Source organism: Coregonus lavaretus, assembly GCF_964263955.1.
Source record: "Coregonus lavaretus genome assembly, chromosome: 3".
NCBI classification, from domain to species: domain Eukaryota; kingdom Metazoa; phylum Chordata; class Actinopteri; order Salmoniformes; family Salmonidae; genus Coregonus; species Coregonus lavaretus.
The window spans coordinates 37,143,317-37,170,789 of NC_139990.1; the positions used below are offsets into that span (position 1 = coordinate 37,143,317).

General features: G+C 41.0%; 1 protein-coding gene across 1 annotated transcript in view; it reads left to right on the forward strand.

Moving 5' to 3' along the window:
• The window catches only part of LOC311126986 (CUB and sushi domain-containing protein 3-like), a gene marked incomplete at both ends in the record, with an annotated part of 648,334 nt that overhangs the window by 219,571 nt on the left and 401,290 nt on the right, over positions 1-27,473 (forward strand). Inside the window, 7 exons of the mRNA XM_084158716.1 lie at positions 3,219-3,331; positions 21,511-21,588; positions 23,126-23,213; positions 23,910-24,034; positions 24,237-24,358; positions 25,908-26,011; positions 27,218-27,330. Coding sequence (XP_084014842.1) covers positions 3,219-3,331; positions 21,511-21,588; positions 23,126-23,213; positions 23,910-24,034; positions 24,237-24,358; positions 25,908-26,011; positions 27,218-27,330 — 743 coding nt within the window. The remainder of the gene's footprint in view (positions 1-3,218; positions 3,332-21,510; positions 21,589-23,125; positions 23,214-23,909; positions 24,035-24,236; positions 24,359-25,907; positions 26,012-27,217; positions 27,331-27,473) is intronic.

Consider the following 27,473-nt stretch of genomic DNA (forward strand, 5'->3'; position numbering starts at 1 on the left):
GGCAGTAACCTGCCCTTCAGGGTCTGGAGAACATGTTGGGAGTAGGTCAGCAACCTTCTGATTCTGCACCGCAACACGTCAGAGAAAACACAGGACAGGCAGCCATTATGGTGGGAAGCCCCTCCACCTCTCTATGGAACCAGAGGGCTGTGTGTGATGGAGGAGTCTGGGCCGTAGGCTACAGGTCATGTGGTCTCAGACTGACCAACCAGACTGCAGCACACCTGAGGGATGGGGTGAGGGCAGTTCACATAGACTGACCAGACTGCAGCGCCCAACTCCTGAAGAGGTGATGGCAGCCTCGGATATCATCAACTTCCTACAGCCGCCCTTGTAGACAGACCAAAAGCCTCATTTTAGAACAGACCAGCCTCAGTGCCATCAGAACCCCAAAGGTATCGGGTCATTTTATGACGGATGCATTGTATTTTCTGTACGGCTGCCAAAGACAAACTCGTTTTATAATGACAGCCATAACGTGTTCAACAGACAGTCTTGAATCTGCAGCAGTGAAAGTCATAACAGTCTTCAGTTCTGTGATGTTCCTACCAGTCAGAAAATGCTTCAGTTCTGTGATGTTCCTACCAGTCATAACAGTCTTCAGATATGTGACGTTCCTACCAGTCATAACAGTTTTCAGTTCTGTGATGTTCCTACCAGTCATAACAGTTTTCAGTTCTTTGATGTTCCAACCAGTCATAACAGTCTTCAGTTCTGTGAGGTTCCTACCAGTCATAACAGTCTTCAGTTCTGTGATGTTCCTACCAGTCATAACAGTCTTCAGTTCTGTGATGTTCCTACCAGTCATAAAATGCTTCAGTTCTGTGATGTTCCTACCAATCATAACAGTTTTCAGTTCTGTGATGTTCCTACCAGTCATAACAGTCTTCAGTTCTGTGATGTTCCTACCAGTCATAACAGTCTTCAGTTCTGTGATGTTCCTACCAGTCATAACAGTTTTCAGTTCTGTGATGTTCCTACCAGTCATAACAGTCTTCAGTTCTGTGATGTTCCTACCAGTCATGAAATGCTTCAGTTCTGTGATGTTCCTACCAATCATAACAGTCTTCAGTTATGTGATGTTCCTACCAGTCATAACAGTCTTCAGTTCTGTGATGTTTCTACCAGTCATAACAGTCTTCAGTTCTGTGATGTTCCTACCAGTCATAACAGTCTTCAGTTCTGTGATGTTCCTACCAGTCATAACAGTCTTCAGTTCTGTGATGTTCCTACCAGTCATAACAGTGTTCTGGGTGCCCTCTAACAACCTCCTCCCATTTTAATATTCTCTAAAAAGATGATCTTGTTTGGGGATTGAACAGTCAGATTACAGAGGGTGTTATATCTGGAACAGGACAGACATGACTGGTGGATGAACAGTCAGATTACAGAGGGTGTTATATCTGGAACAGGACAGACATGACAGGTGATTGAACAGTCAGATTACAGAGGGTGTTATATCGGGAACAGGACAGACATGACTGGTGATTGAACAGTCAGATTACAGAGGTTGTTATATCTGGAACAGGACAGACATGACTGATGATTGAACAGTCAGATTACAGAGGGTATTATATCTGGAAATGGACAGACATGACTGGTGATTGAACAGTCAGATTACAGAGGGTGTTATATCTGGAACAGGACAGACATGACTGGTGATTGAACAGTCAGATTACAAAGGGTGTTATATCTGGAAAAGGACAGACATGACTGGTGATTGAACAGTCAGATTACAGAGGGTGTTATATCTGGAACAGGACAGACATGACTGGTGATAGAACAGTCAGATTACAGAGGTTGTTATATCTGGGACAGGACAGACATGACTGGTGATTGAACAGTCATATTACAGAGGGTGTTATATCTGGAAATGGACAGACATGACTGGTGATTGAACAGTCAGATTACAGAGGGTGTTATATCTGGAACAGGACAGACATGATTGGTGATTGAACAGTCAGATTACAGAGGGTGTTATATCTGGAACAGGACAGACATGACTGATGATTGAACAGTCAGATTACAGAGGGTGTTATATCTGGAACAGGACAAACATGACTGGTGATTGAACAGTCAGATTACAGAGGGTGTTATATCTGGAACAGGACAGACATGACTGATGATTGAACAGTCAGATTACAGAGGGTGTTATATCTGGAAATGGACAGACATGACTGGTGATTGAACAGTCAGATTACAGAGGGTGTTATATCTGGAAAAGGACAGACATGACTGGTGATTGAACAGTCAGATTACAGAGGGTGTTATATCTGGAACAGGACATACATGACTGGTGATTGAACAGTCAGATTAAAGAGGGTGTTATATCTGGAAAAGGACAGACATGACTGGTGATTGAACAGTCAGATTACAGAGGGTGTTATATCTGGAACAGGACAGACATGACTGGTGATTGAACAGTCATATTACAGAGGGTGTTATATCTGGAAATGGACAGACATGACTGGTGATTGAACAGTCAGATTACAGAGGGTGTTATATCTGGAACAGGACAGACATGATTGGTGATTGAACAGTCAGATTACAGAGGGTGTTATATCTGGAACAGGACAGACATGACTGATGATTGAACAGTCAGATTACAGAGGGTGTTATATCTGGAACAGGACAAACATGACTGGTGATTGAACAGTCAGATTACAGAGGGTGTTATATCTGGAACAGGACAGACATGACTGATGATTGAACAGTCAGATTACAGAGGGTGTTTATCTGGAAATGGACAGACATGACTGGTGATTGAACAGTCAGATTACAGAGGGTGTTATATCTGGAACAGGACAGACATGACTGATGATTGAACAGTCAGATTACAGAGGGTGTTATATCTGGAACAGGACAAACATGACTGGTGATTGAACAGTCAGATTACAGAGGGTGTTATATCTGGAACAGGACAGACATGACTGATGATTGAACAGTCAGATTACAGAGGGTGTTATATCTGGAAATGGACAGACATGACTGGTGATTGAACAGTCAGATTACAGAGGGTGTTATATCTGGAACAGGACAGACATGACTGGTGATTGAACAGTCAGATTACAGAGGGTGTTATATCTGGAACAGGACATACATGACTGATGATTGAACAGTCAGATTAAAGAGGTTGTTATATCTGGAAAAGGACAGACATGACTGGTGATTGAACAGTCAGATTACAGAGGGTGTTATATCTTTATCTTTACCTGCAGGTTATCTGGTATGAATATACCAGCACCCATCATCAGCAACAAGAACTGGCTAAGACTCCATTTTGTGACTGATAGGAATCATCGACATAAAGGATTCACAGTTCAGTATCAAGGTAAGACAAAATGAACCAATTATTTAATGAATTCATTGACACGTTTGAACTATAAAATGTTATTTTTTCAACTGAAAGTCTTTGTCAACTGAATAACAACCAGAGGACCAAGGAACTCTTCATACAATTACATTGTCTTTATTGTGTTTCCATGTTCAATAGGTCCTCCTTGTTCTTTGATGCCTAATAACCCCTAATAACCCCTAATAACCATTAATAACCACGAATAATCACTAATAACCACTAATAATCCCTTACCAAGGAGTACTTTCAAACTACTACTTTTCTGGAGATCTCGTGTCTCCATACAGCGTTTCATCCTTATCTTGTCTACTGAATAATAACCAGTTCCATTCATTCTTCTCTGGTTTGTTAAAGACTAAGGATCTTTGTTCTAGTTGTATCCCTCCAGACTAAAGGCCCCTCCCTGTTGGGTCAAATGTTTCAAATGTATTATACCCTGCTTCCATAACACCCTGCAGAGCCAGACAGACTTCAATAATAAATTACCTTCCCATTCTCCTTTACCATGACTTTGAAGATAGTGTTTATGAAGCAGCCTAACAGCTAGCCTGACTAACAGCTAGCCTGACTACCAGCTAGTCTAACTAACAGCTAGCCTGACTAACAGCTAGTCTGACTAACAACTAGCCTGACTAACAGCTAAACTGACTAACAGCTAGCCTGACTAACAACTAGCCTGACTAACAGCTAACCTGACTAACAGCTAGCCTGACTAACAGCTAGCCTGACTAACAGCTAGTCTGACTAAGAGCTATCCTGACTAACAGCTAGCCTGACTAACAGCTAGCCTGACTAACAGCTAGCCTGACTAACAGCTAGTCTAACTAACAGCTAGTCTGACTAAGAGCTATCCTGACTAACAGCTAACCTGACTAACAGCTAGCCTGACTAACAGCTAGCCTGACTAACAGCTAGTCTGACTAAGAGCTATCCTGACTAACAGCTAGCCTGACTAACAGCTAGCCTGACTAACAGCTAGTCTAACTAACAGCTAGCCTGCCAGTCCAGGCCATGCATGAAAACCAACTTCTCAATTATTGTGTTTATGAAGAGTTTTCCATTGGTAGCATGCAGTGCAATTCTCTGTAAACCTAGAAACATAATCAATGGTATGAAATATTTCAGAGTTATATAGGTAGACTACTGTGTAGTGTCGGGTCACTTCAATAATAAATTACCTTCCCATTCTCCTTTACCATGACTTTGAAGATAGTGTTTATGAAGCAGCCTAACAGCTAGCCTGACTAACAGCTAGCCTGACTACCAGCTAGTCTAACTAACAGCTAGCCTGACTAACAGCTAGTCTGACTAACAACTAGCCTGACTAACAGCTAACCTGACTAACAACTAGCCTGACTAACAGCTAACCTGACTAACAGCTAGCCTGACTAACAACTAGCCTGACTAACAGCTAACCTGACTAACAGCTAGCCTGACTAACAGCTAGCCTGACTAACAGCTAGTCTGACTAAGAGCTATCCTGACTAACAGCTAGTCTAACTAACAGCTAACCTGACTAACAGCTAGCCTGACTAACAACTAGCCTGACTAACAGCTAACCTGACTAACAGCTAGCCTGACTAACAGCTAGCCTGACTAACAGCTAGTCTGACTAAGAGCTATCCTGACTAACAGCTAGCCTGACTAACAGCTAGCCTGACTAACAGCTAGTCTAACTAACAGCTAGCCTGCCAGTCCAGGCCATGCATGAAAACCAACTTCTCAATGATTGTGTTTATGAAGAGTTTTCCATTGGTAGCATGCAGTGCAATTCTCTGTAAACCTAGAAACATAATCAATGGTATGAAATATTTCAGAGTTATATAGGTAGACTACTGCGTAGTGTTGGGTCAGAGTTATATAGGGACTACTGTGTAGTTTTGGGTCAGAGTTATATAGGGACTATTGTGTAGTGTTGGGTCAGAGTTATATAGGGACTACTGTGTAGTGTTGGGTCAGAGTTATATAGGGACTACTGTGTAGTGTTGGGTCAGAGTTATATAGGGAATAATGTGTAGTGTTGGGTCAGAGTTATATAGGTAGACTACTGTGTAGTGTTGGGTCAGAGTTATATAGGGACTACTGTGTAGTGTTGGGTCAGAGTTATATAGGTAGTCTACTGTGTAGTGTTGGGTCAGATTTATATAGGGACTACTGTGTAGTGTTGGGTCAGAGTTATATAGGGACTACTGTGTAGTGTTTGGTCAGAGTTATATAGGGACTACAGTGTAGTGTTGGGTCAGAGTTATATAGGTAGACTACTGTGTAGTGTTGGGTCAGAGTTATATAGGGACTACTGTGTAGTGTTGGGTCAGAGTTATATAGAGACTACTGTGTAGTGTTGGGTCAGTTATATATATGGACTATTGTGTAGTGTTGGATCAGAGTTATATAGGGACTACTGTGTAGTGTTGGGTCAGAGATATATAGGGACTACTGTGTACTGTTGGGTCAGAGTTATATAGGTAGACTATTGTGTCGTGTTTGGTCAGAGTTATATAGGGACTACTGTGTAGTGTTGGGTCAGAGTTATATGGGGACTACTGTGTAGTGTTGGGTCAGAGATATATAGGGACTACTGTGTAGTGTTGGGTCAGAGTTATATAGGGACTACTGTGTAGTGTTTGGTCAGAGTTATATAGGGACTACAGTGTAGTGTTGGGTCAGAGTTATATAGGTAGACTACTGTGTAGTGTTGGGTCAGAGTTATATAGGGACTACTGTGTAGTGTTGGGTCAGAGTTATATAGAGACTACTGTGTAGTGTTGGGTCAGTTATATATATGGACTATTGTGTAGTGTTGGATCAGAGTTATATAGGGACTACTGTGTAGTGTTGGGTCAGAGATATATAGGGACTACTGTGTACTGTTGGGTCAGAGTTATATAGGTAGACTATTGTGTCGTGTTTGGTCAGAGTTATATAGGGACTACTGTGTAGTGTTGGGTCAGAGTTATATGGGGACTACTGTGTAGTGTTGGGTCAGAGATATATAGGGACTACAGTGTAGTGTTTGGACAGAGTTATATAGGTAGACTACTGTGTAGTGTTGGGTCAGAGTTATGTAAGGACTACTGTGTAGTGTTGGATCAGAGTTATGTAGGGACTACTGTGTAGTGTTGGGTCAGAGTTATATAGGTAGACTACTGTGTAGTGTTGGGTCAGAGTTATATAGGGACTACTGTGTAGTGTTGGGTCAGAGTTACATAGGGACTACAGTGTAGTGTTGGGTCAGAGTTATATAGGGACTACTGTGTAGTGTTGGGTCAGAGTTATATAGGGACTACTGTGTAGTGTTGGGTCAGAGTTATATAGAGACTACTGTGTAGTGTTGGGTCAGAGTTATATAGGGACTACTGTGTAGTGTTGGGTCAGATTTATATATGGACTACTGTGTAGTGTTGGGTCAGAGTTATATAGGGACTACTGTGTAGTGTTGGGTCAGAGTTATATAGGGACTACTGTGTAGTGTTGGGTCAGAGTTATATAGGGACTACTGTGTAGTGTTGGGTCAGTTATATAGGTAGACTACTGTGTAGTGTTGGGTCAGAGTTATATAGGGACTACTGTGTAGTGTTGGGTCAGAGTTATATAGGGACTACTGTGTAGTGTTGGGTCAGAGTTATATAGGTAGTCTACTGTGTAGTGTTGGGTCAGATTTATATAGGGACTACTGTGTAGTGTTGGGTCAGAGTTATATAGGTAGTCTACTGTGTAGTGTTGTGTCAGATTTATATAGGGACTACTGTGTAGTGTTGGGTCAGAGTTATATAGGGACTACTGTGTAGTGTTGGGTTAGATTTATATATGGACTACTGTGTAGTGTTGGGTCAGAGTTATATAGGGACTACTGTGTAGTGTTGGGTCAGAGTTATATTAGAAGTCTACTGTGTAGTGTTGGGTCAGATTTATATATGGACTACTCTGTAGTGTTTGGTCAGAGTTATATAGGTAGTCTACTGTGTAGTGTTGTGTCAGATTTATATAGGGACTACTGTGTAGTGTTGGGTCAGAGTTATATAGGGACTACAGTGTAGTGTTGGGTCAGAGTTATATAGGGACTACTGTGTAGTGTTGGGTCAGAGTTTTATAGGGACTACTGTGTAATGTTGGGTCAGAGTTATATAGGGACTACTGTGTAGTGTTGGGTAAGAGTTATATAGGGACTACTGTGTAGTGTTGGGTCATAGTTATATAGGGACTACTGTGTAGTGTTGGGTCAGAGTTATATAGGGACTATTGTGTAGTGTTGGGTCAGTTATATATATGGACTATTGTGTAGTGTTGGGTCAGAGTTATATAGGGACTACTGTGTAGTGTTGGGTCAGAGATTTATAGGGACTACTGTGTAGTGTTGGGTCAGAGTTATATAGGTAGTCTACTGTGTAGTGTTGTGTCAGATTTATATAGGGACTACTGTGTAGTGTTGGGTCAGAGTTATATAGGGACTACAGTGTAGTGTTGGGTCAGAGTTATATAGGGACTACTGTGTAGTATTGGGTCAGAGTTATATAGGGACTACTGTGTAGTGTTGGGTCAAAGTTATATAGAGACTACTGTGTAGTGTTGGGTCAGAGTTATATAGGGACTACTGTGTAGTGTTGGGTTAGATTTATATATTGACTACTGTGTAGTGTTGGGTCAGAGTTATATAGGGACTACTGTGTAGTGTTGGGTCAGAGTTATATTAGAAGTCTACTGTGTAGTGTTGGGTCAGATTTATATATGGACTACTCTGTAGTGTTTGGTCAGAGTTATATAGGTAGTCTACTGTGTAGTGTTGTGTCAGATTTATATAGGGACTACTGTGTAGTGTTGGGTCAGAGTTATATAGGGACTACAGTGTAGTGTTGGGTCAGAGTTATATAGGGACTACTGTGTAGTGTTGGGTCAGAGTTTTATAGGGACTACTGTGTAATGTTGGGTCAGAGTTATATAGGGACTACTGTGTAGTGTTGGGTAAGAGTTATATAGGGACTACTGTGTAGTGTTGGGTCAGAGTTATATAGGGACTACTGTGTAGTGTTGGGTCAGAGTTATATAGGGACTATTGTGTAGTGTTGGGTCAGTTATATATATGGACTATTGTGTAGTGTTGGGTCAGAGTTATATAGGGACTACTGTGTAGTGTTGGGTCAGAGATTTATAGGGACTACTGTGTAGTGTTGGGTCAGAGTTATATAGGTAGACTACTGTGTAGTGTTTGGTCAGAGTTATATAGGGACTACTGTGTAGTGTTGGGTCAGAGTTATATATGGACTACTGTGTAGTGTTGGGTCAGAGATATGTAGGGACTACAGTGTAGTGTTGGGATAGAGTTATATAGGTAGACTACTGTGTAGTGTTGGGTCAGAGTTATGTAAGGACTACTGTGTAGTGTTGGGTCAGAGTTATGTAGGGACTACTGTGTAGTGTTGGGTCAGAGTTATATAGGGACTACAGTGTAGTGTTGGGTCAGAGTTATATAGGGACTACTGTGTAGTGTTGGGTCAGAGTTATATATGGACTACTGTGTAGTGTTGGGTCAGAGTTATATAGGGACTACTGTGTAGTGTTGGGTCAGAGTTACATAGGGACTACAGTGTAGTGTTGGGTCAGAGTTATATAGGGACTACTGTGTAGTGTTGGGTCAGAGTTATATATGGACTACTGTGTAGTGTTGGGTCAGAGTTACATAGGGACTACAGTGTAGTGTTGGGTCAGAGTTATATAGGGACTACTGTGTAGTGTTGGGTCAGAGTTATATAGGGACTACTGTGTAGTGTTGGGTCAGAGTTATATAGGTAGTCTACTGTGTAGTGTTGTGTCAGAATTATATAGGGACTACTGTGTAGTGTTGGGTCAGAGTTATATAGGGACTACAGTTTAGTGTTGGGTCAGAGTTATATAGGGACTACTGTGTAGTGTTGGGTCAGAGTTTTATAGGGACTACTGTGTAGTGTTGGGTCAGAGTTATATAGGGACTACTGTGTAGTGTTGGGTCAGAGTTATATAGGGACTACTGTGTAGTGTTTGGTCAGAGTTATATAGGGACTATTGTGTAGTGTTGGGTCAGAGTTATATAGGGACTACTGTGTAGTGTTGGGTCAGAGTTATATAGGGACTACAGTTTAGTGTTGGGTCAGAGTTATATAGGGACTACTGTGTAGTGTTGGGTCAGAGTTTTATAGGGACTACTGTGTAGTGTTGGGTCAAAGTTATATAGGGACTACTGTGTAGTGTTGGGTCAGAGTTATATAGGGACTACTGTGTAGTGTTGGGTCAGAGTTATATAGGGACTACTGTGTAGTGTTGAGTAAGAGTTATATAGGGACTACTGTGTAGTGTTGGGTCAGAGTTATATAGGGACTACTGTGTAGTGTTGGGTCAGAGTTATATAGGGACTATTGTGTAGTGTTGGGTCAGAGTTATATAGGTAGACTACTGTGTAGTGTTGGGTCAGAGTTATATAGGGACTACTGTGTAGTGTTGGGTCAGAGTAATATAGGGACTACAGTGTTGTGTTGGGTCAGATTTATATAGGTAGACTACTGTGTAGTGTTGGGTCAGAGTTATATAGGGACTATTGTGTAGTGTTGGGTCAGTTATATATATGGACTATTGTGTAGTGTTGGGTCAGAGTTATATAGGGACTACTGTGTAGTGTTGGGTCAGAGATTTATAGGGACTACTGTGTAGTGTTGGGTCAGAGTTATATAGGTAGACTACTGTGTAGTGTTTGGTCAGAGTTATATAGGGACTACTGTGTAGTGTTGGGTCAGAGTTATATATGGACTACTGTGTAGTGTTGGGTCAGAGATATGTAGGGACTACAGTGTAGAGTTGGGATAGAGTTATATAGGTAGACTACTGTGTAGTGTTGGGTCAGAGTTATGTAAGGACTACTGTGTAGTGTTGGGTCAGAGTTATGTAGGGACTACTGTGTAGTGTTGGGTCAGAGTTATATAGTGACTACTGTGTAGTGTTGGGTCAGAGTTATATAGGGACTACTGTGTAGTGTTGGGTCAGAGTTATATAGGGACTACTGTGTAGTGTTGGGTCAGAGTTATATAGGTAGTCTACTGTGTAGTGTTGTGTCAGATTTATATAGGGACTACTGTGTAGTGTTGGGTCAGAGTTATATAGGGACTACTGTGTAGTGTTGGGTTAGATTTATATATGGACTACTGTGTAGTGTTGGGTCAGAGTTATATAGGGACTACTGTGTAGTGTTGGGTCAGAGTTATATTAGAAGTCTACTGTGTAGTGTTGGGTCAGATTTATATATGGACTACTCTGTAGTGTTTGGTCAGAGTTATATAGGTAGTCTACTGTGTAGTGTTGTGTCAGATTTATATAGGGACTACTGTGTAGTGTTGGGTCAGAGTTATATAGGGACTACAGTGTAGTGTTGGGTCAGAGTTATATAGGGACTACTGTGTAGTGTTGGGTCAGAGTTTTATAGGGACTACTGTGTAATGTTGGGTCAGAGTTATATAGGGACTACTGTGTAGTGTTGGGTAAGAGTTATATAGGGACTACTGTGTAGTGTTGGGTCATAGTTATATAGGGACTACTGTGTAGTGTTGGGTCAGAGTTATATAGGGACTATTGTGTAGTGTTGGGTCAGTTATATATATGGACTATTGTGTAGTGTTGGGTCAGAGTTATATAGGGACTACTGTGTAGTGTTGGGTCAGATTTATATATGGACTACTGTGTAGTGTTGGGTCAGAGTTATATAGGGACTACTGTGTAGTGTTGGGTCAGAGTTATATAGGGACTACTGTGTAGTGTTGGGTCAGAGTTATATAGGGACTACTGTGTAGTGTTGGGTCAGTTATATAGGTAGACTACTGTGTAGTGTTGGGTCAGAGTTATATAGGGACTACTGTGTAGTGTTTTGTCAGAGTTATATAGGGACTACTGTGTAGTGTTGGGTCAGAGTTATATAGGTAGTCTACTGTGTAGTGTTGGGTCAGATTTATATAGGGACTACTGTGTAGTGTTGGGTCAGAGTTATATAGGTAGTCTACTGTGTAGTGTTGTGTCAGATTTATATAGGGACTACTGTGTAGTGTTGGGTCAGAGTTATATAGGGACTACTGTGTAGTGTTGGGTTAGATTTATATATGGACTACTGTGTAGTGTTGGGTCAGAGTTATATAGGGACTACTGTGTAGTGTTGGGTCAGAGTTATATTAGAAGTCTACTGTGTAGTGTTGGGTCAGATTTATATATGGACTACTCTGTAGTGTTTGGTCAGAGTTATATAGGTAGTCTACTGTGTACTGTTGTGTCAGATTTATATAGGGACTACTGTGTAGTGTTGGGTCAGAGTTATATAGGGACTACAGTGTAGTGTTGGGTCAGAGTTATATAGGGACTACTGTGTAGTGTTGGGTCAGAGTTTTATAGGGACTACTGTGTAATGTTGGGTCAGAGTTATATAGGGACTACTGTGTAGTGTTGGGTAAGAGTTATATAGGGACTACTGTGTAGTGTTGGGTCATAGTTATATAGGGACTACTGTGTAGTGTTGGGTCAGAGTTATATAGGGACTATTGTGTAGTGTTGGGTCAGTTATATATATGGACTATTGTGTAGTGTTGGGTCAGAGTTATATAGGGACTACTGTGTAGTGTTGGGTCAGAGATTTATAGGGACTACTGTGTAGTGTTGGGTCAGAGTTATATAGGTAGTCTACTGTGTAGTGTTGTGTCAGATTTATATAGGGACTACTGTGTAGTGTTGGGTCAGAGTTATATAGGGACTACAGTGTAGTGTTGGGTCAGAGTTATATAGGGACTACTGTGTAGTATTGTGTCAGAGTTATATAGGGACTACTGTGTAGTGTTGGGTCAAAGTTATATAGAGACTACTGTGTAGTGTTGGGTCAGAGTTATATAGGGACTACTGTGTAGTGTTGGGTTAGATGTATATATGGACTACTGTGTAGTGTTGGGTCAGAGTTATATAGGGACTACTGGGTAGTGTTGGGTCAGAGTTATATTAGAAGTCTACTGTGTAGTGTTGGGTCAGATTTATATATGGACTACTCTGTAGTGTTTGGTCAGAGTTATATAGGTAGTCTACTGTGTAGTGTTGTGTCAGATTTATATAGGGACTACTGTGTAGTGTTGGGTCAGAGTTATATAGGGACTACAGTGTAGTGTTGGGTCAGAGTTATATAGGGACTACTGTGTAGTGTTGGGTCAGAGTTTTATAGGGACTATTGTGTAATGTTGGGTCAGAGTTATATAGGGACTACTGTGTAGTGTTGGGTAAGAGTTATATAGGGACTACTGTGTAGTGTTGGGTCAGAGTTATATAGGGACTACTGTGTAGTGTTGGGTCAGAGTTATATAGGGACTATTGTGTAGTGTTGGGTCAGTTATATATATGGACTATTGTGTAGTGTTGGGTCAGAGTTATATAGAGACTACTGTGTAGTGTTGGGTCAGAGATTTATAGGGACTACTGTGTAGTGTTGGGTCAGAGTTATATAGGTAGACTACTGTGTAGTGTTTGGTCAGAGTTATATAGGGACTACTGTGTAGTGTTGGGTCAGAGTTATATATGGACTACTGTGTAGTGTTGGGTCAGAGATATGTAGGGACTACAGTGTAGTGTTGGGATAGAGTTATATAGGTAGACTACTGTGTAGTGTTGGGTCAGAGTTATGTAAGGACTACTGTGTAGTGTTGGGTCAGAGTTATGTAGGGACTACTGTGTAGTGTTGGGTCAGAGTTATATAGGGACTACTGTGTAGTGTTGGGTCAGAGTTATATAGGGACTACTGTGTAGTGTTGGGTCAGAGTTACATAGGGACTACAGTGTAGTGTTGGGTCAGAGTTATATAGGGACTACTGTGTAGTGTTGGGTCAGAGTTATATATGGACTACTGTGTAGTGTTGGGTCAGAGTTACATAGGGACTACAGTGTAGTGTTGGGTCAGAGTTATATAGGGACTACTGTGTAGTGTTGGGTCAGAGTTATATAGGGACTACTGTGTAGTGTTGGGTCAGAGTTATATAGGTAGTCTACTGTGTAGTGTTGTGTCAGAATTATATAGGGACTACTGTGTAGTGTTGGGTCAGAGTTATATAGGGACTACAGTTTAGTGTTGGGTCAGAGTTATATAGGGACTACTGTGTAGTGTTGGGTCAGAGTTTTATAGGGACTACTGTGTAGTGTTGGGTCAGAGTTATATAGGGACTACTGTGTAGTGTTGGGTCAGAGTTATATAGGGACTACTGTGTAGTGTTTGGTCAGAGTTATATAGGGACTATTGTGTAGTGTTGGGTCAGAGTTATATAGGGACTACTGTGTAGTGTTGGGTCAGAGTTATATAGGGACTACAGTTTAGTGTTGGGTCAGAGTTATATAGGGACTACTGTGTAGTGTTGGGTCAGAGTTTTATAGGGACTACTGTGTAGTGTTGGGTCAAAGTTATATAGGGACTACTGTGTAGTGTTGGGTCAGAGTTATATAGGGACTACTGTGTAGTGTTGGGTCAGAGTTATATAGGGACTACTGTGTAGTGTTGAGTAAGAGTTATATAGGGACTACTGTGTAGTGTTGGGTCAGAGTTATATAGGGACTACTGTGTAGTGTTGGGTCAGAGTTATATAGGGACTATTGTGTAGTGTTGGGTCAGAGTTATATAGGTAGACTACTGTGTAGTGTTGGGTCAGAGTTATATAGGGACTACTGTGTAGTGTTGGGTCAGAGTAATATAGGGACTACAGTGTTGTGTTGGGTCAGATTTATATAGGTAGACTACTGTGTAGTGTTGGGTCAGAGTTATATAGGGACTATTGTGTAGTGTTGGGTCAGTTATATATATGGACTATTGTGTAGTGTTGGGTCAGAGTTATATAGGGACTACTGTGTAGTGTTGGGTCAGAGATTTATAGGGACTACTGTGTAGTGTTGGGTCAGAGTTATATAGGTAGACTACTGTGTAGTGTTTGGTCAGAGTTATATAGGGACTACTGTGTAGTGTTGGGTCAGAGTTATATATGGACTACTGTGTAGTGTTGGGTCAGAGATATGTAGGGACTACAGTGTAGTGTTGGGATAGAGTTATATAGGTAGACTACTGTGTAGTGTTGGGTCAGAGTTATGTAAGGACTACTGTGTAGTGTTGGGTCAGAGTTATGTAGGGACTACTGTGTAGTGTTGGGTCAGAGTTATATAGGGACTATTGTGTAGTGTTGGGTCAGTTATATATATGGACTATTGTGTAGTGTTGGGTCAGAGTTATATAGGGACTACTGTGTAGTGTTGGGTCAGAGATTTATAGGGACTACTGTGTAGTGTTGGGTCAGAGTTATATAGGTAGACTACTGTGTAGTGTTTGGTCAGAGTTATATAGGGACTACTGTGTAGTGTTGGGTCAGAGTTATATATGGACTACTGTGTAGTGTTGGGTCAGAGATATGTAGGGACTACAGTGTAGTGTTGGGATAGAGTTATATAGGTAGACTACTGTGTAGTGTTGGGTCAGAGTTATGTAAGGACTACTGTGTAGTGTTGGGTCAGAGTTATGTAGGGACTACTGTGTAGTGTTGGGTCAGAGTTATATAGGGACTACTGTGTAGTGTTGGGTCAGAGTTATATAGGGACTACTGTGTAGTGTTGGGTCAGAGTTACATAGGGACTACAGTGTAGTGTTGGGTCAGAGTTATATAGGGACTACTGTGTAGTGTTGGGTCAGAGTTATATATGGACTACTGTGTAGTGTTGGGTCAGAGTTACATAGGGACTACAGTGTAGTGTTGGGTCAGAGTTATATAGGGACTACTGTGTAGTGTTGGGTCAGAGTTATATAGGGACTACTGTGTAGTGTTGGGTCAGAGTTATATAGGTAGTCTACTGTGTAGTGTTGTGTCAGAATTATATAGGGACTACTGTGTAGTGTTGGGTCAGAGTTATATAGGGACTACAGTTTAGTGTTGGGTCAGAGTTATATAGGGACTACTGTGTAGTGTTGGGTCAGAGTTTTATAGGGACTACTGTGTAGTGTTGGGTCAGAGTTATATAGGGACTACTGTGTAGTGTTGGGTCAGAGTTATATAGGGACTACTGTGTAGTGTTTGGTCAGAGTTATATAGGGACTATTGTGTAGTGTTGGGTCAGAGTTATATAGGGACTACTGTGTAGTGTTGGGTCAGAGTTATATAGGGACTACAGTTTAGTGTTGGGTCAGAGTTATATAGGGACTACTGTGTAGTGTTGGGTCAGAGTTTTATAGGGACTACTGTGTAGTGTTGGGTCAAAGTTATATAGGGACTACTGTGTAGTGTTTGGTCAGAGTTATATAGGGACTATTGTGTAGTGTTGGGTCAGAGTTATATAGGGACTACTGTGTAGTGTTGGGTCAGAGTTATATAGGGACTACAGTTTAGTGTTGGGTCAGAGTTATATAGGGACTACTGTGTAGTGTTGGGTCAGAGTTTTATAGGGACTACTGTGTAGTGTTGGGTCAAAGTTATATAGGGACTACTGTGTAGTGTTGGGTCAGAGTTATATAGGGACTACTGTGTAGTGTTGGGTCAGAGTTATATAGGGACTACTGTGTAGTGTTGAGTAAGAGTTATATAGGGACTACTGTGTAGTGTTGGGTCAGAGTTATATAGGGACTACTGTGTAGTGTTGGGTCAGAGTTATATAGGGACTATTGTGTAGTGTTGGGTCAGAGTTATATAGGTAGACTACTGTGTAGTGTTGGGTCAGAGTTATATAGGGACTACTGTGTAGTGTTGGGTCAGAGTAATATAGGGACTACAGTGTTGTGTTGGGTCAGATTTATATAGGTAGACTACTGTGTAGTGTTGGGTCAGAGTTATATAGGGACTATTGTGTAGTGTTGGGTCAGTTATATATATGGACTATTGTGTAGTGTTGGGTCAGAGTTATATAGGGACTACTGTGTAGTGTTGGGTCAGAGATTTATAGGGACTACTGTGTAGTGTTGGGTCAGAGTTATATAGGTAGACTACTGTGTAGTGTTTGGTCAGAGTTATATAGGGACTACTGTGTAGTGTTGGGTCAGAGTTATATATGGACTACTGTGTAGTGTTGGGTCAGAGATATGTAGGGACTACAGTGTAGTGTTGGGATAGAGTTATATAGGTAGACTACTGTGTAGTGTTGGGTCAGAGTTATGTAAGGACTACTGTGTAGTGTTGGGTCAGAGTTATGTAGGGACTACTGTGTAGTGTTGGGTCAGAGTTATATAGGGACTATTGTGTAGTGTTGGGTCAGTTATATATATGGACTATTGTGTAGTGTTGGGTCAGAGTTATATAGGGACTACTGTGTAGTGTTGGGTCAGAGATTTATAGGGACTACTGTGTAGTGTTGGGTCAGAGTTATATAGGTAGACTACTGTGTAGTGTTTGGTCAGAGTTATATAGGGACTACTGTGTAGTGTTGGGTCAGAGTTATATATGGACTACTGTGTAGTGTTGGGTCAGAGATATGTAGGGACTACAGTGTAGTGTTGGGATAGAGTTATATAGGTAGACTACTGTGTAGTGTTGGGTCAGAGTTATGTAAGGACTACTGTGTAGTGTTGGGTCAGAGTTATGTAGGGACTACTGTGTAGTGTTGGGTCAGAGTTATATAGGGACTACTGTGTAGTGTTGGGTCAGAGTTATATAGGGACTACTGTGTAGTGTTGGGTCAGAGTTACATAGGGACTACAGTGTAGTGTTGGGTCAGAGTTATATAGGGACTACTGTGTAGTGTTGGGTCAGAGTTATATATGGACTACTGTGTAGTGTTGGGTCAGAGTTACATAGGGACTACAGTGTAGTGTTGGGTCAGAGTTATATAGGGACTACTGTGTAGTGTTGGGTCAGAGTTATATAGGGACTACTGTGTAGTGTTGGGTCAGAGTTATATAGGTAGTCTACTGTGTAGTGTTGTGTCAGAATTATATAGGGACTACTGTGTAGTGTTGGGTCAGAGTTATATAGGGACTACAGTTTAGTGTTGGGTCAGAGTTATATAGGGACTACTGTGTAGTGTTGGGTCAGAGTTTTATAGGGACTACTGTGTAGTGTTGGGTCAGAGTTATATAGGGACTACTGTGTAGTGTTGGGTCAGAGTTATATAGGGACTACTGTGTAGTGTTTGGTCAGAGTTATATAGGGACTATTGTGTAGTGTTGGGTCAGAGTTATATAGGGACTACTGTGTAGTGTTGGGTCAGAGTTATATAGGGACTACAGTTTAGTGTTGGGTCAGAGTTATATAGGGACTACTGTGTAGTGTTGGGTCAGAGTTTTATAGGGACTACTGTGTAGTGTTGGGTCAAAGTTATATAGGGACTACTGTGTAGTGTTGGGTCAGAGTTATATAGGGACTACTGTTTAGTGTTGGGTCAGAGTTATATAGGGACTACTGTGTAGTGTTGAGTAAGAGTTATATAGGGACTACTGTCTAGTGTTGGGTCAGAGTTATATAGGGACTACTGTGTAGTGTTGGGTCAGAGTTATATAGGGACTATTGTGTAGTGTTGGGTCAGAGTTATATAGGTAGACTACTGTGTAGTGTTGGGTCAGAGTTATATAGGGACTACTGTGTAGTGTTGGGTCAGAGTAATATAGGGACTACAGTGTTGTGTTGGGTCAGATTTATATAGGTAGACTACTGTGTAGTGTTGGGTCAGAGTTATATAGGGACTATTGTGTAGTGTTGGGTCAGTTATATATATGGACTATTGTGTAGTGTTGGGTCAGAGTTATATAGGGACTACTGTGTAGTGTTGGGTCAGAGATTTATAGGGACTACTGTGTAGTGTTGGGTCAGAGTTATATAGGTAGACTACTGTGTAGTGTTTGGTCAGAGTTATATAGGGACTACTGTGTAGTGTTGGGTCAGAGTTATATATGGACTACTGTGTAGTGTTGGGTCAGAGATATGTAGGGACTACAGTGTAGTGTTGGGATAGAGTTATATAGGTAGACTACTGTGTAGTGTTGGGTCAGAGTTATGTAAGGACTACTGTGTAGTGTTGGGTCAGAGTTATGTAGGGACTACTGTGTAGTGTTGGGTCAGAGTTATATAGTGACTACTGTGTAGTGTTGGGTCAGAGTTATATAGGGACTACTGTGTAGTGTTGGGTCAGAGTTATATAGGGACTACAGTGTAGTGTTGGGTCAGAGTTATATATGGACTACTGTGTAGTGTTGGGTCAGAGTTACATAGGGACTACAGTGTAGTGTTGGGTCAGAGTTATATAGGGACTACTGTGTAGTGTTGGGTCAGAGTTATATAGGGACTACTGTGTAGTGTTGGGTCAGAGTTATATAGGTAGTCTACTGTGTAGTGTTGTGTCAGAATTATATAGGGACTACTGTGTAGTGTTGGGTCAGAGTTATATAGGGACTACAGTTTAGTGTTGGGTCAGAGTTATATAGGGACTACAGTGTATTGTTGGGTCAGAGTTATATAGGGACTACTGTGTAGTGTTGGGTCAGAGTTTTATAGGGACTACTGTGTAGTGTTGGGTCAGAGTTATATAGGGACTACTGTGTAGTGTTGGGTAAGAGTTATATAGGGACTACTGTGTAGTGTTGGGTCAGAGTTATATAGGGACTACTGTGTAGTGTTGGGTCAGAGTTATATAGGGACTATTGTGTAGTGTTGGGTCAGAGTTATATAGGTAGACTACTGTGTAGTGTTGGGTCAGAGTTATATAGGGACTACTGTGTAGTGTTGGGTCAGAGTTATATAGGGACTACAGTGTTGTGTTGGGTCAGAGTTATATAGGTAGACTACTGTGTAGTGTTGGGTCAGAGTTATATAGGGACTATTGTGTAGTGTTGGGTCAGTTATATATATGGACTATTGTGTAGTGTTGGGTCAGAGTTATATAGGGACTACTGTGAAGTGTTGGGTCAGATATTTATAGGGACTACTGTGTAGTGTTGGGTCAGAGTTATATAGGTAGACTACTGTGTAGTGTTTGGTCAGAGTTATATAGGGACTACTGTGTAGTGTTGGGTCAGAGTTATATATGGACTACTGTGTAGTGTTGGGTCAGAGATATGTAGGGACTACAGTGTAGTGTTGGGATAGATATATATAGGTAGACTACTGTGTAGTGTTGGGTCAGAGTTATGTAAGGACTATTGTGTAGTGTTGGGTCAGAGTTATGTAGGGACTACTGTGTAGTGTTGGGTCAGAGTTATATAGGGACTACTGTGTAGTGTTGGGTCAGAGTTATATAGGGACTACTGTGTAGTGTTGGGTCAGAGTTACATAGGGACTACAGTGTAGTGTTGGGTCAGAGTTATATAGGGACTACTGTGTAGTGTTGGGTCAGAGTTATATAGGGACTACTGTGTAGTGTTGGGTCAGAGTTACATAGGGACTACAGTGTAGTGTTGGGTCAGAGTTATATAGGGACTACTGTGTAGTGTTGGGTCAGAGTTACATAGGGACTACAGTGTAGTGTTGGGTCAGAGTTATATAGGGACTACTGTGTAGTGTTGGGTCAGAGTTATATAGGGACTACTGTGTAGTGTTGGGTCAGAGTTATATAGGGACTACTGTGTAGTGTTGGGTCAGAGTTATATATGGACTACTGTGTAGTGTTGGGTCAGAGTTACATAGGGACTACAGTGTAGTGTTGGGTCAGAGTTATATAGGGACTACTGTGTAGTGTTGGGTCAGAGTTATATAGGGACTACTGTGTAGTGTTGGGTCAGAGTTATATAGGTAGTCTACTGTGTAGTGTTGTGTCAGAATTATATAGGGACTACTGTGTAGTGTTGGGTCAGAGTTATATAGGGACTACAGTTTAGTGTTGGGTCAGAGTTATATAGGGACTACTGTGTAGTGTTGGGTCAGAGTTTTATAGGGACTACTGTGTAGTGTTGGGTCAGAGTTATATAGGGACTACTGTGTAGTGTTGGGTCAGAGTTATATAGGGACTACTGTGTAGTGTTGGGTCAGAGTTATATAGGGACTATTGTGTAGTGTTGGGTCAGAGGCAAACTATTTCCTCTGCCTTATTCAATCATCACATTAAAGTGTAGATTTGCAAGATAGATTGTGTGTCCCAAATGGCACCCTATTCCCTACATAGTGCACTAATTTGGACCAGAGAATGGCACCCTATTCCCTACATAGTGCACTACTTTTGACCAGAGCATATAGGGTGCCATTTGGGATGCATACAGAGACTAGAAAGTAATTGGCTGTATGCCAAGCCAAAAGCATGTTACAGATGCTATCAAAGATCACCAACTAGACAGAACTCTTTGTTATTCTTTTAAAAATATATATTAATTAATTCAGGATGTTTGACTTCAAATAGAGAGAGGGGAAGGAAGACACATCAAATCCATTCGGCCTTGATATGTACGACTGTGCTAGACACAGTCCCTTGTTAGCTTCTGGCAGTTACTCTGTGTAGGTACGACCGTGGCTTACAGCACCTGGCTTTGTCCTCACACTGGATGCATCCCAAATTGCACCTTTTCCCCCTATATAGTGCACTACTTTTGAACAGATCCCTATAGGTGCACTGAAAAGGGAAAGGTAGTGCACTATAAAGGGAAAAGGGTGCCATTTAGGACTCAGTAGCTGTGTAATGTTGGTTGGCCTGTTTGTGTTGAAATTATTGTATGTCACAAGACATTTCCCAGTGACAGTTTTATGTTGTATCTGATAATTAATTGCACCCACTTGGCGTCCCACGTCCAAGTCCCTGATTAGAGGGGAAGAATGGAAAAAAAAGCAGTGGCCCTGTCTTGGAGAGTCCTAGAAGGTTGCTGCACTGTGTTTTCAGATTCATGCTGTTATATTATATTCTACTCATTCATATTCACAAAAGGTATATCAGTTTGGATTCAGTTGCATACATTTTCACCCCATTAAACACGTCAGTTGCAAGAACAATAAATCAAATATAATTTTTATGGAATGATCAATGAAGTCAGGGTCTGCCACCGAAATATCACCCTATTCTGCATGTAGCAGGGGTAATGGCCCACTTTTCTGAAACAAATATGAATCCGATAGCAATTATTCTTGATGTTGGTTCCTCATAGGGGCTGTGTGTTATTACTGAACTAAAACCACCACTGTCTTCCTCTCATCTAATACTGGAACTTTATTTTATCTAATGAAATGTTTTTTATTGCTCTCGACCAGTGAAAAGCTCTGGAGAGCTGAAATCCAGAGGGGTAAAGTTATTACTGGGAAAGGACAACAATAACAAACTGTCTTTGAGTAAGTTTCCTATTTATCTTTACGCTAATAGTTTACTGTGTGTGTCTGTGTGTGTGTGTGTGTGTGTGGACTATTTGTTTGAGATGTGAAGTTCTTTGTTTTAAGCTGGGGCATCATTTGGTATTTATATAAGGGCATTTAGCTAGGAGAACCCTTTCTTGTTCCATATTTTGGGTTCCAGGGCCTCCCGAGTGGCACAGCGTTCTAAGGCACTGCAGTGCTTGAGGCGTCACTACAGACCCGGGTTCGCTCCCAGGCTGTGTCACAGCTGGCCGTGACCGGGAGACCCATGAGGCAGTGCACAATTGGCTCAGCGTCCTCCGGGTCAGGGGAGGGTTTGGCCGGCCGGGATTTCCTTGTCCCATCGCGCTCTAGCAAATCCTTGTGGCGGGCAGGGCGCCTGCAAGCTGACTTCGGTCGCCAGCTGGACAGTGTTTCCTCCGACACATTGGTGCGGCTGGCTTCCAGGTTAAGCGAGCAGTGTGTCAAGAAGCAATGCGGCTTGGCAGGATCCTGTTTCGGGGGATGCACGGCTCTCGACCTTTGCCTCTCCCGAGTCCGTAGGGGAGTTGCAGTGATGGGACAAGACTGTAGCTACCAATTTGGATATCACGAAGTAAAAAAATATATATGTATTTTGGGTTCCATGTAGAACCGTCTGTGTAAAGGGTTCTACGTGGAACTCAAAAGGTCTTTTTGACAAACGCCCCCCATTACTCTGTAAAGGTAGGCTGGATACCCATGTGGAAAAGAGTCATGAAAATCAGATAAGAATCGTGTATTATTTCTAGAAAAATCTAATAAGCCTTCTAATAAGGATCTGGTAAGACTGTGTGTTTTACCTTATACTGTATGTTAGTGGTGTATTTGTATGACATATACAATTGAATACATGATTGTGGTGAGTTTCCTACAAAGATTTTCTCTCCTCCTCTTCCTCCTCTCTCGCCCCTCTCCTCTCCTCTCCTCTCCTCTCCTCTCCTCTCCTCTCCTCTCCTCTCCTCTCCTCTCCTCTCCTCTCCTCTCCTCTCCTCTCCTCTCCTCTCCTCTCCTCTCCTCTCCTCTCCTCTCCTCTCCTCTCCTCTCCTCTCATCTCCTCTCCTCCTCCTCCTCTTCAAGGACTTCAAGGATAACCAATAGATGACCTTAGTAAATATTAGTACTGTACATGTAGCTCCAATTAATGGTGCTCATTTCCTCCCACAATGTGTTATCTAATTGTTTTCCCAACCGTTCATTATGGGTCTACCTGATTGGTGTGTTTCTATAGTGAATCAATAAGCCTGATAACCAGTAACAGTGCATTATGGTTCTACCTGATTGGTGTGTTTCTATAGTGAATCAATAAGCCTGATAACCAGTAACAGTGCATTGTGGTTCTACCTGATTGGTGTGTTTCTATAGTGAATCAATAATCCTGATAACCAGTAACAGTGCATTGTGGTTCTACCTGATTGGTGTGTTTCTATAGTGAATCAATAATCATGATAACCATTAACAGTGCATTGTGGTTCTACCTGTTATCGTGTTCCTACAGTGAATGAAGGAGGAATTAAACAGGTGTCCAATTATTGCCCGGACCCGGGGGAACCTGAGAACGGCAAACGCAGCGGCTCCGACTTCAGGTGAGCTCATCTGTAACTAAACATGCCTGTCTACCTGCCATGGGTTGTGTCCCAAATGGGCCCTGGTCAAAAGTAGTGCCCTGTGAGATGCAGCCAGAATAAAACCTCTAGACTATAGCCCTAGTAAAACAGAGTGAAAACTATATATTTTAATGCCATTTGCAGTTAAGGCTTCAGTCCGTCCATAATATGTCCTCAATCCATCTGTCCATAATATGTCCTCAATCCATCTGTCCATAATATGTCCTCAGTTTATCTGTCCATAATATGTCCTCAATCCATCTGTCCATAATATGTCCTCAGTCTATCTGTCCATAATATGTCCTCAGTCCATCTGTCCATAATATGTCTTCAGTCCATCTGTCCATAATATGTCCTCAGTCCATCTGTCCATAATATGGCCTCAGTCCATCTGTCCATAATATGTCCTCAGTCCATCTGTCCATAATATGTCCTCAGTCCATCTGTCCATAATATGTCCTCAGTCCATCTGTCCATATTATGGCCTCAGTCCATCTGTCCATAATATGTCCTCAGTCCTTATTCCAAGCGATCCAAAAGCTTCTTATTATATTAGAGTGTGTGGGAGGAGCTCCTCTCAACCGTTTTCTCTTTTGTAAAGACTTCATTTATTACATGAATTTGTTGTTATCTGTTCATTCATTTATTACATGAATGTGTTGTTATCTGTTCAAGCATTGGAGCAACGGCTCAGTTTACCTGTGATGAGGACCATGTGCTGCAAGGCTCCAAAACCATCACCTGTCAGAGGGTAGCGGAGGTGTTCGCTGCTTGGAGCGACCACAGACCTGTCTGCAAAGGTGAGGCCCTCCGCCCGGTGCATCTAATCTAGATACATGCTTTGATTAAACCAGGGCCTGTGGATATATGCAGATTCTAATGGTCAATCCTTTAACTCTGTTAATATTGTATGATAGCAGAGAGTATTACACCAGCAGGCCTTTACACAATGTATTATTCCCTCTCTGCATATAAACATTTCACTCCTTTCTCTTCTTTCAGTGAAAACGTGCGGATCAACTCTCCATGGTCCATCGGGGACTTTCACGTCTCCCAATTTCCCCATCCAGTACGAGAGTAATTCCCACTGTGTGTGGGTTATCACTGCTGGTGACCCCAATAAGGTATGGATAATATGCTTAAGCCCTTACCTGTCAGCTCTCCTATGCTCTCCCAGTCTCTCGTTGACATTGAAATCATTATCTATGTATTACATTACCATGTGTTAGCTAACGTTACCTAACGTCATTAGGATAATTATGCAGTGTGTCTGCATTGCTAATTAGAATGTTTTGGTTTTTTTACATGAACACACTGCAGGCATATGGTGCATCCCAAATGGCACCCGTTTACCCTATTTAGTGCACTACCTTTGACCAGTGGCCATTTGGTAAAGTGCACTATACAAAGACAATGTCCTGTCCTGTCCCAAAGCACAGACGCTACACGGTCCTAGAGAACAACAGAAGCATGTTGCCATCATTTTTGCTGTTGTCATCAACAGATGTGACATGCGTGGCAATTTAAAGCTTTAATCTCAGCTTCATGTGGGTTTTTCTTAATTCAGATTAAGCCTCCTTGCATGTGTCATATTATATTTGGTTGTGTTAAAAGCCTCCCTGCATGTGTCATATTATATTTGGTTCTGTGTACGATTAAATAAAGGGAGGAAAGTAGCTCGGTCACAGTCAGCTATGACTGCATCCCAAATAGCACACTATTCCCTATATAATACACTACTTTTGACCAGGGCCCATATGGCTCTGGTAAATAGGGTGCCATTCAGGAAGCAGTCGTAGCTGACTGTGACCAGAATATTTATAAAAGGGAAGACTGAAAGGCAATTCATTATTTCAGTCAATAAGTGAATCTCAAGTTGTATCTTTGCATGATTGCTTCTCAATATTTGATTTGTGTTCTGAGCGGCTTGTCAAGACCATGCCATTAGCAATCTATAAAGTCCTCCCTGAAGACCATTTGCAGTGCTTCTGGTTTGAACAATTCATGGCCTTGCTTTTGGTGCGAGAAACACACGTGTCTACCTGATTACATCATCTGTTTGATAGGACTTGTAGGATTCATTTCTTTTCTTTGTGTTTGATTTAATTATCTTTCACTCATTGTGAACTGAAAGCTGTGGGTGGATATTTAGTAAACATCTGAAAATTACTTGAATTAATGTGATTCTAAACATTCTCCCAAAGGTGTGTTTATGAAAATCACCAGCTGGTAGTATGTCTGTTAGGAATGTGATTTGAGGTAAATGTTGAATGATTCTCTGATCTCATATTGTGACATGATGATTTAATACCAATGCATACAGTAGCTGGATGGATTGTGATTGTGTTGCTGTTATCTTCTCTAAAGCTTTGTATCAGGGGTGGATTAGCTGTCATTTACCAGATACCATGTCTTATTATACAGGCATTCAAATGAACACACTGTTTATTTCTGCTGGACTCAAGAGAAATCAATCAAGTCAAATAAGTGATGCATTCATTTTGTTGTCCAATGAATAATGTGTATAATATAAATGAGTATAAAATACGTTATCATTATATGTTGTGTGTATGCATGTACCGTATATGTTACTCTGGCAGACAAACTTTACCGTCGGATGTTTCCATGAAATGACGAATAAGAAAATAAATTGTAATCAATATACTTCAACAGGTTATCCAGATCAACTTTGAGGAGTTTGACCTGGAGATCGGCTATGACTCATTAACCATTGGAGACGGAGGGGAGGTTGGGGATTCAAGAACGATAATACAAGTGTAAGTATAATGCTTGAATTATCCTCAGATCCCAGAACCAAATCTAGCTGGGAGATTATACTTAAATAAACATGTCTGTTGTTTGATGGTTTAATTAAGTCCACTTACGTTCCACGTTGTTATAAAATGTTAATATTAACCCTAACTAATAAACATGTCTGTTGTTTAATGGTTTAATTAAGTCAACTTATGTTCCATGTTGTTACAAAATGTTAATATTAACCCTAACTAATAAACATGTCTGTTGTTTAATGGTTTAATTAAGTCAACTTACATTCCATGTTATAAAATGTTAATATTAACCCTACCTAATAAACATGTCTGTTGTTTAATGGTTTAATTAAGTCAACTTATGTTCCACGTTGATATAAAATGTTAATATTAACCCTAACTAATAAACATGTCTGTTGTTTAATGGTTTACTTAAGTCCACTTACGTTCCACATTGTTATAAAATGTTAATATTAACCCTAACTAATAAACATGTCTGTTGTTTAATGGTTTAATTAAGTCAACTTATGTTCCACGTTGATATAAAATGTTAATATTAACCCTAACTAATAAACATGTCTGTTGTTTAATGGTTTAATTAAGTCCACTTACGTTCCACATTGTAATAAAATGTTAATATTAACCCTAACTAATAAACATACCTGTTGTTTAATGGTTTAATTAAGTCCACTTATGTTCCACGTTGTTATAAAATCTTAATATTAACCCTAACTCATAAACATGTCTGTTGTTTAATGGTTTAAGTCAACTTACGTTCCACGTTGATATAAAATGTTAATATTAACCCTAACTAATAAACATGTCTGTTGTTTAATGGTTTAAGTCAACTTACGTTCCACGTTGTTATAACATGTTAATATTAACCCTAACTAATAAACATGTCTATTGTTTTATGGTTCAATTAAGTCTACTGACGTTCCACGTTGTTATCAAATGTTATTATTAACCCTACCTAATAAACATGTTTGTTGTTTACAATAATTACTTATTTTCAAGTCTCTCTTACATGCCTGGTTGTTTAGAAAAGGTAAATAGCTTTTACGATAACCCTGTCTCTTATTTATATGTATTGAACCTGTATTTAGACAGATAAGTAAATTAAGAACAGATTCTTATTTACAATAACAACCGATCTGATTGGCTGAAGGGCAGTATTGTGACAGGCTATTGTCTGTATTGTGCTCTTATCTGCAGGCTGACGGGCAGCTTCGTGCCTGACCTTATTGTCAGCATGTCCCATCAAATGTGGCTGCACCTTCAGTCTGATGAGAGCGTGGGATCTATCGGTTTCAAGATCAACTATAAAGGTGCAGACACTCTCAAACTCTTAATCCCTAGACACAGTATAAAGTCCTCCCCTGTGCAGATAATGATAAAACGTTGAAATACAGACACTATCAAACTACCTTAGCCCAGACGTGCCCCCATCCCCAGCCCCCAGCACCTAGCC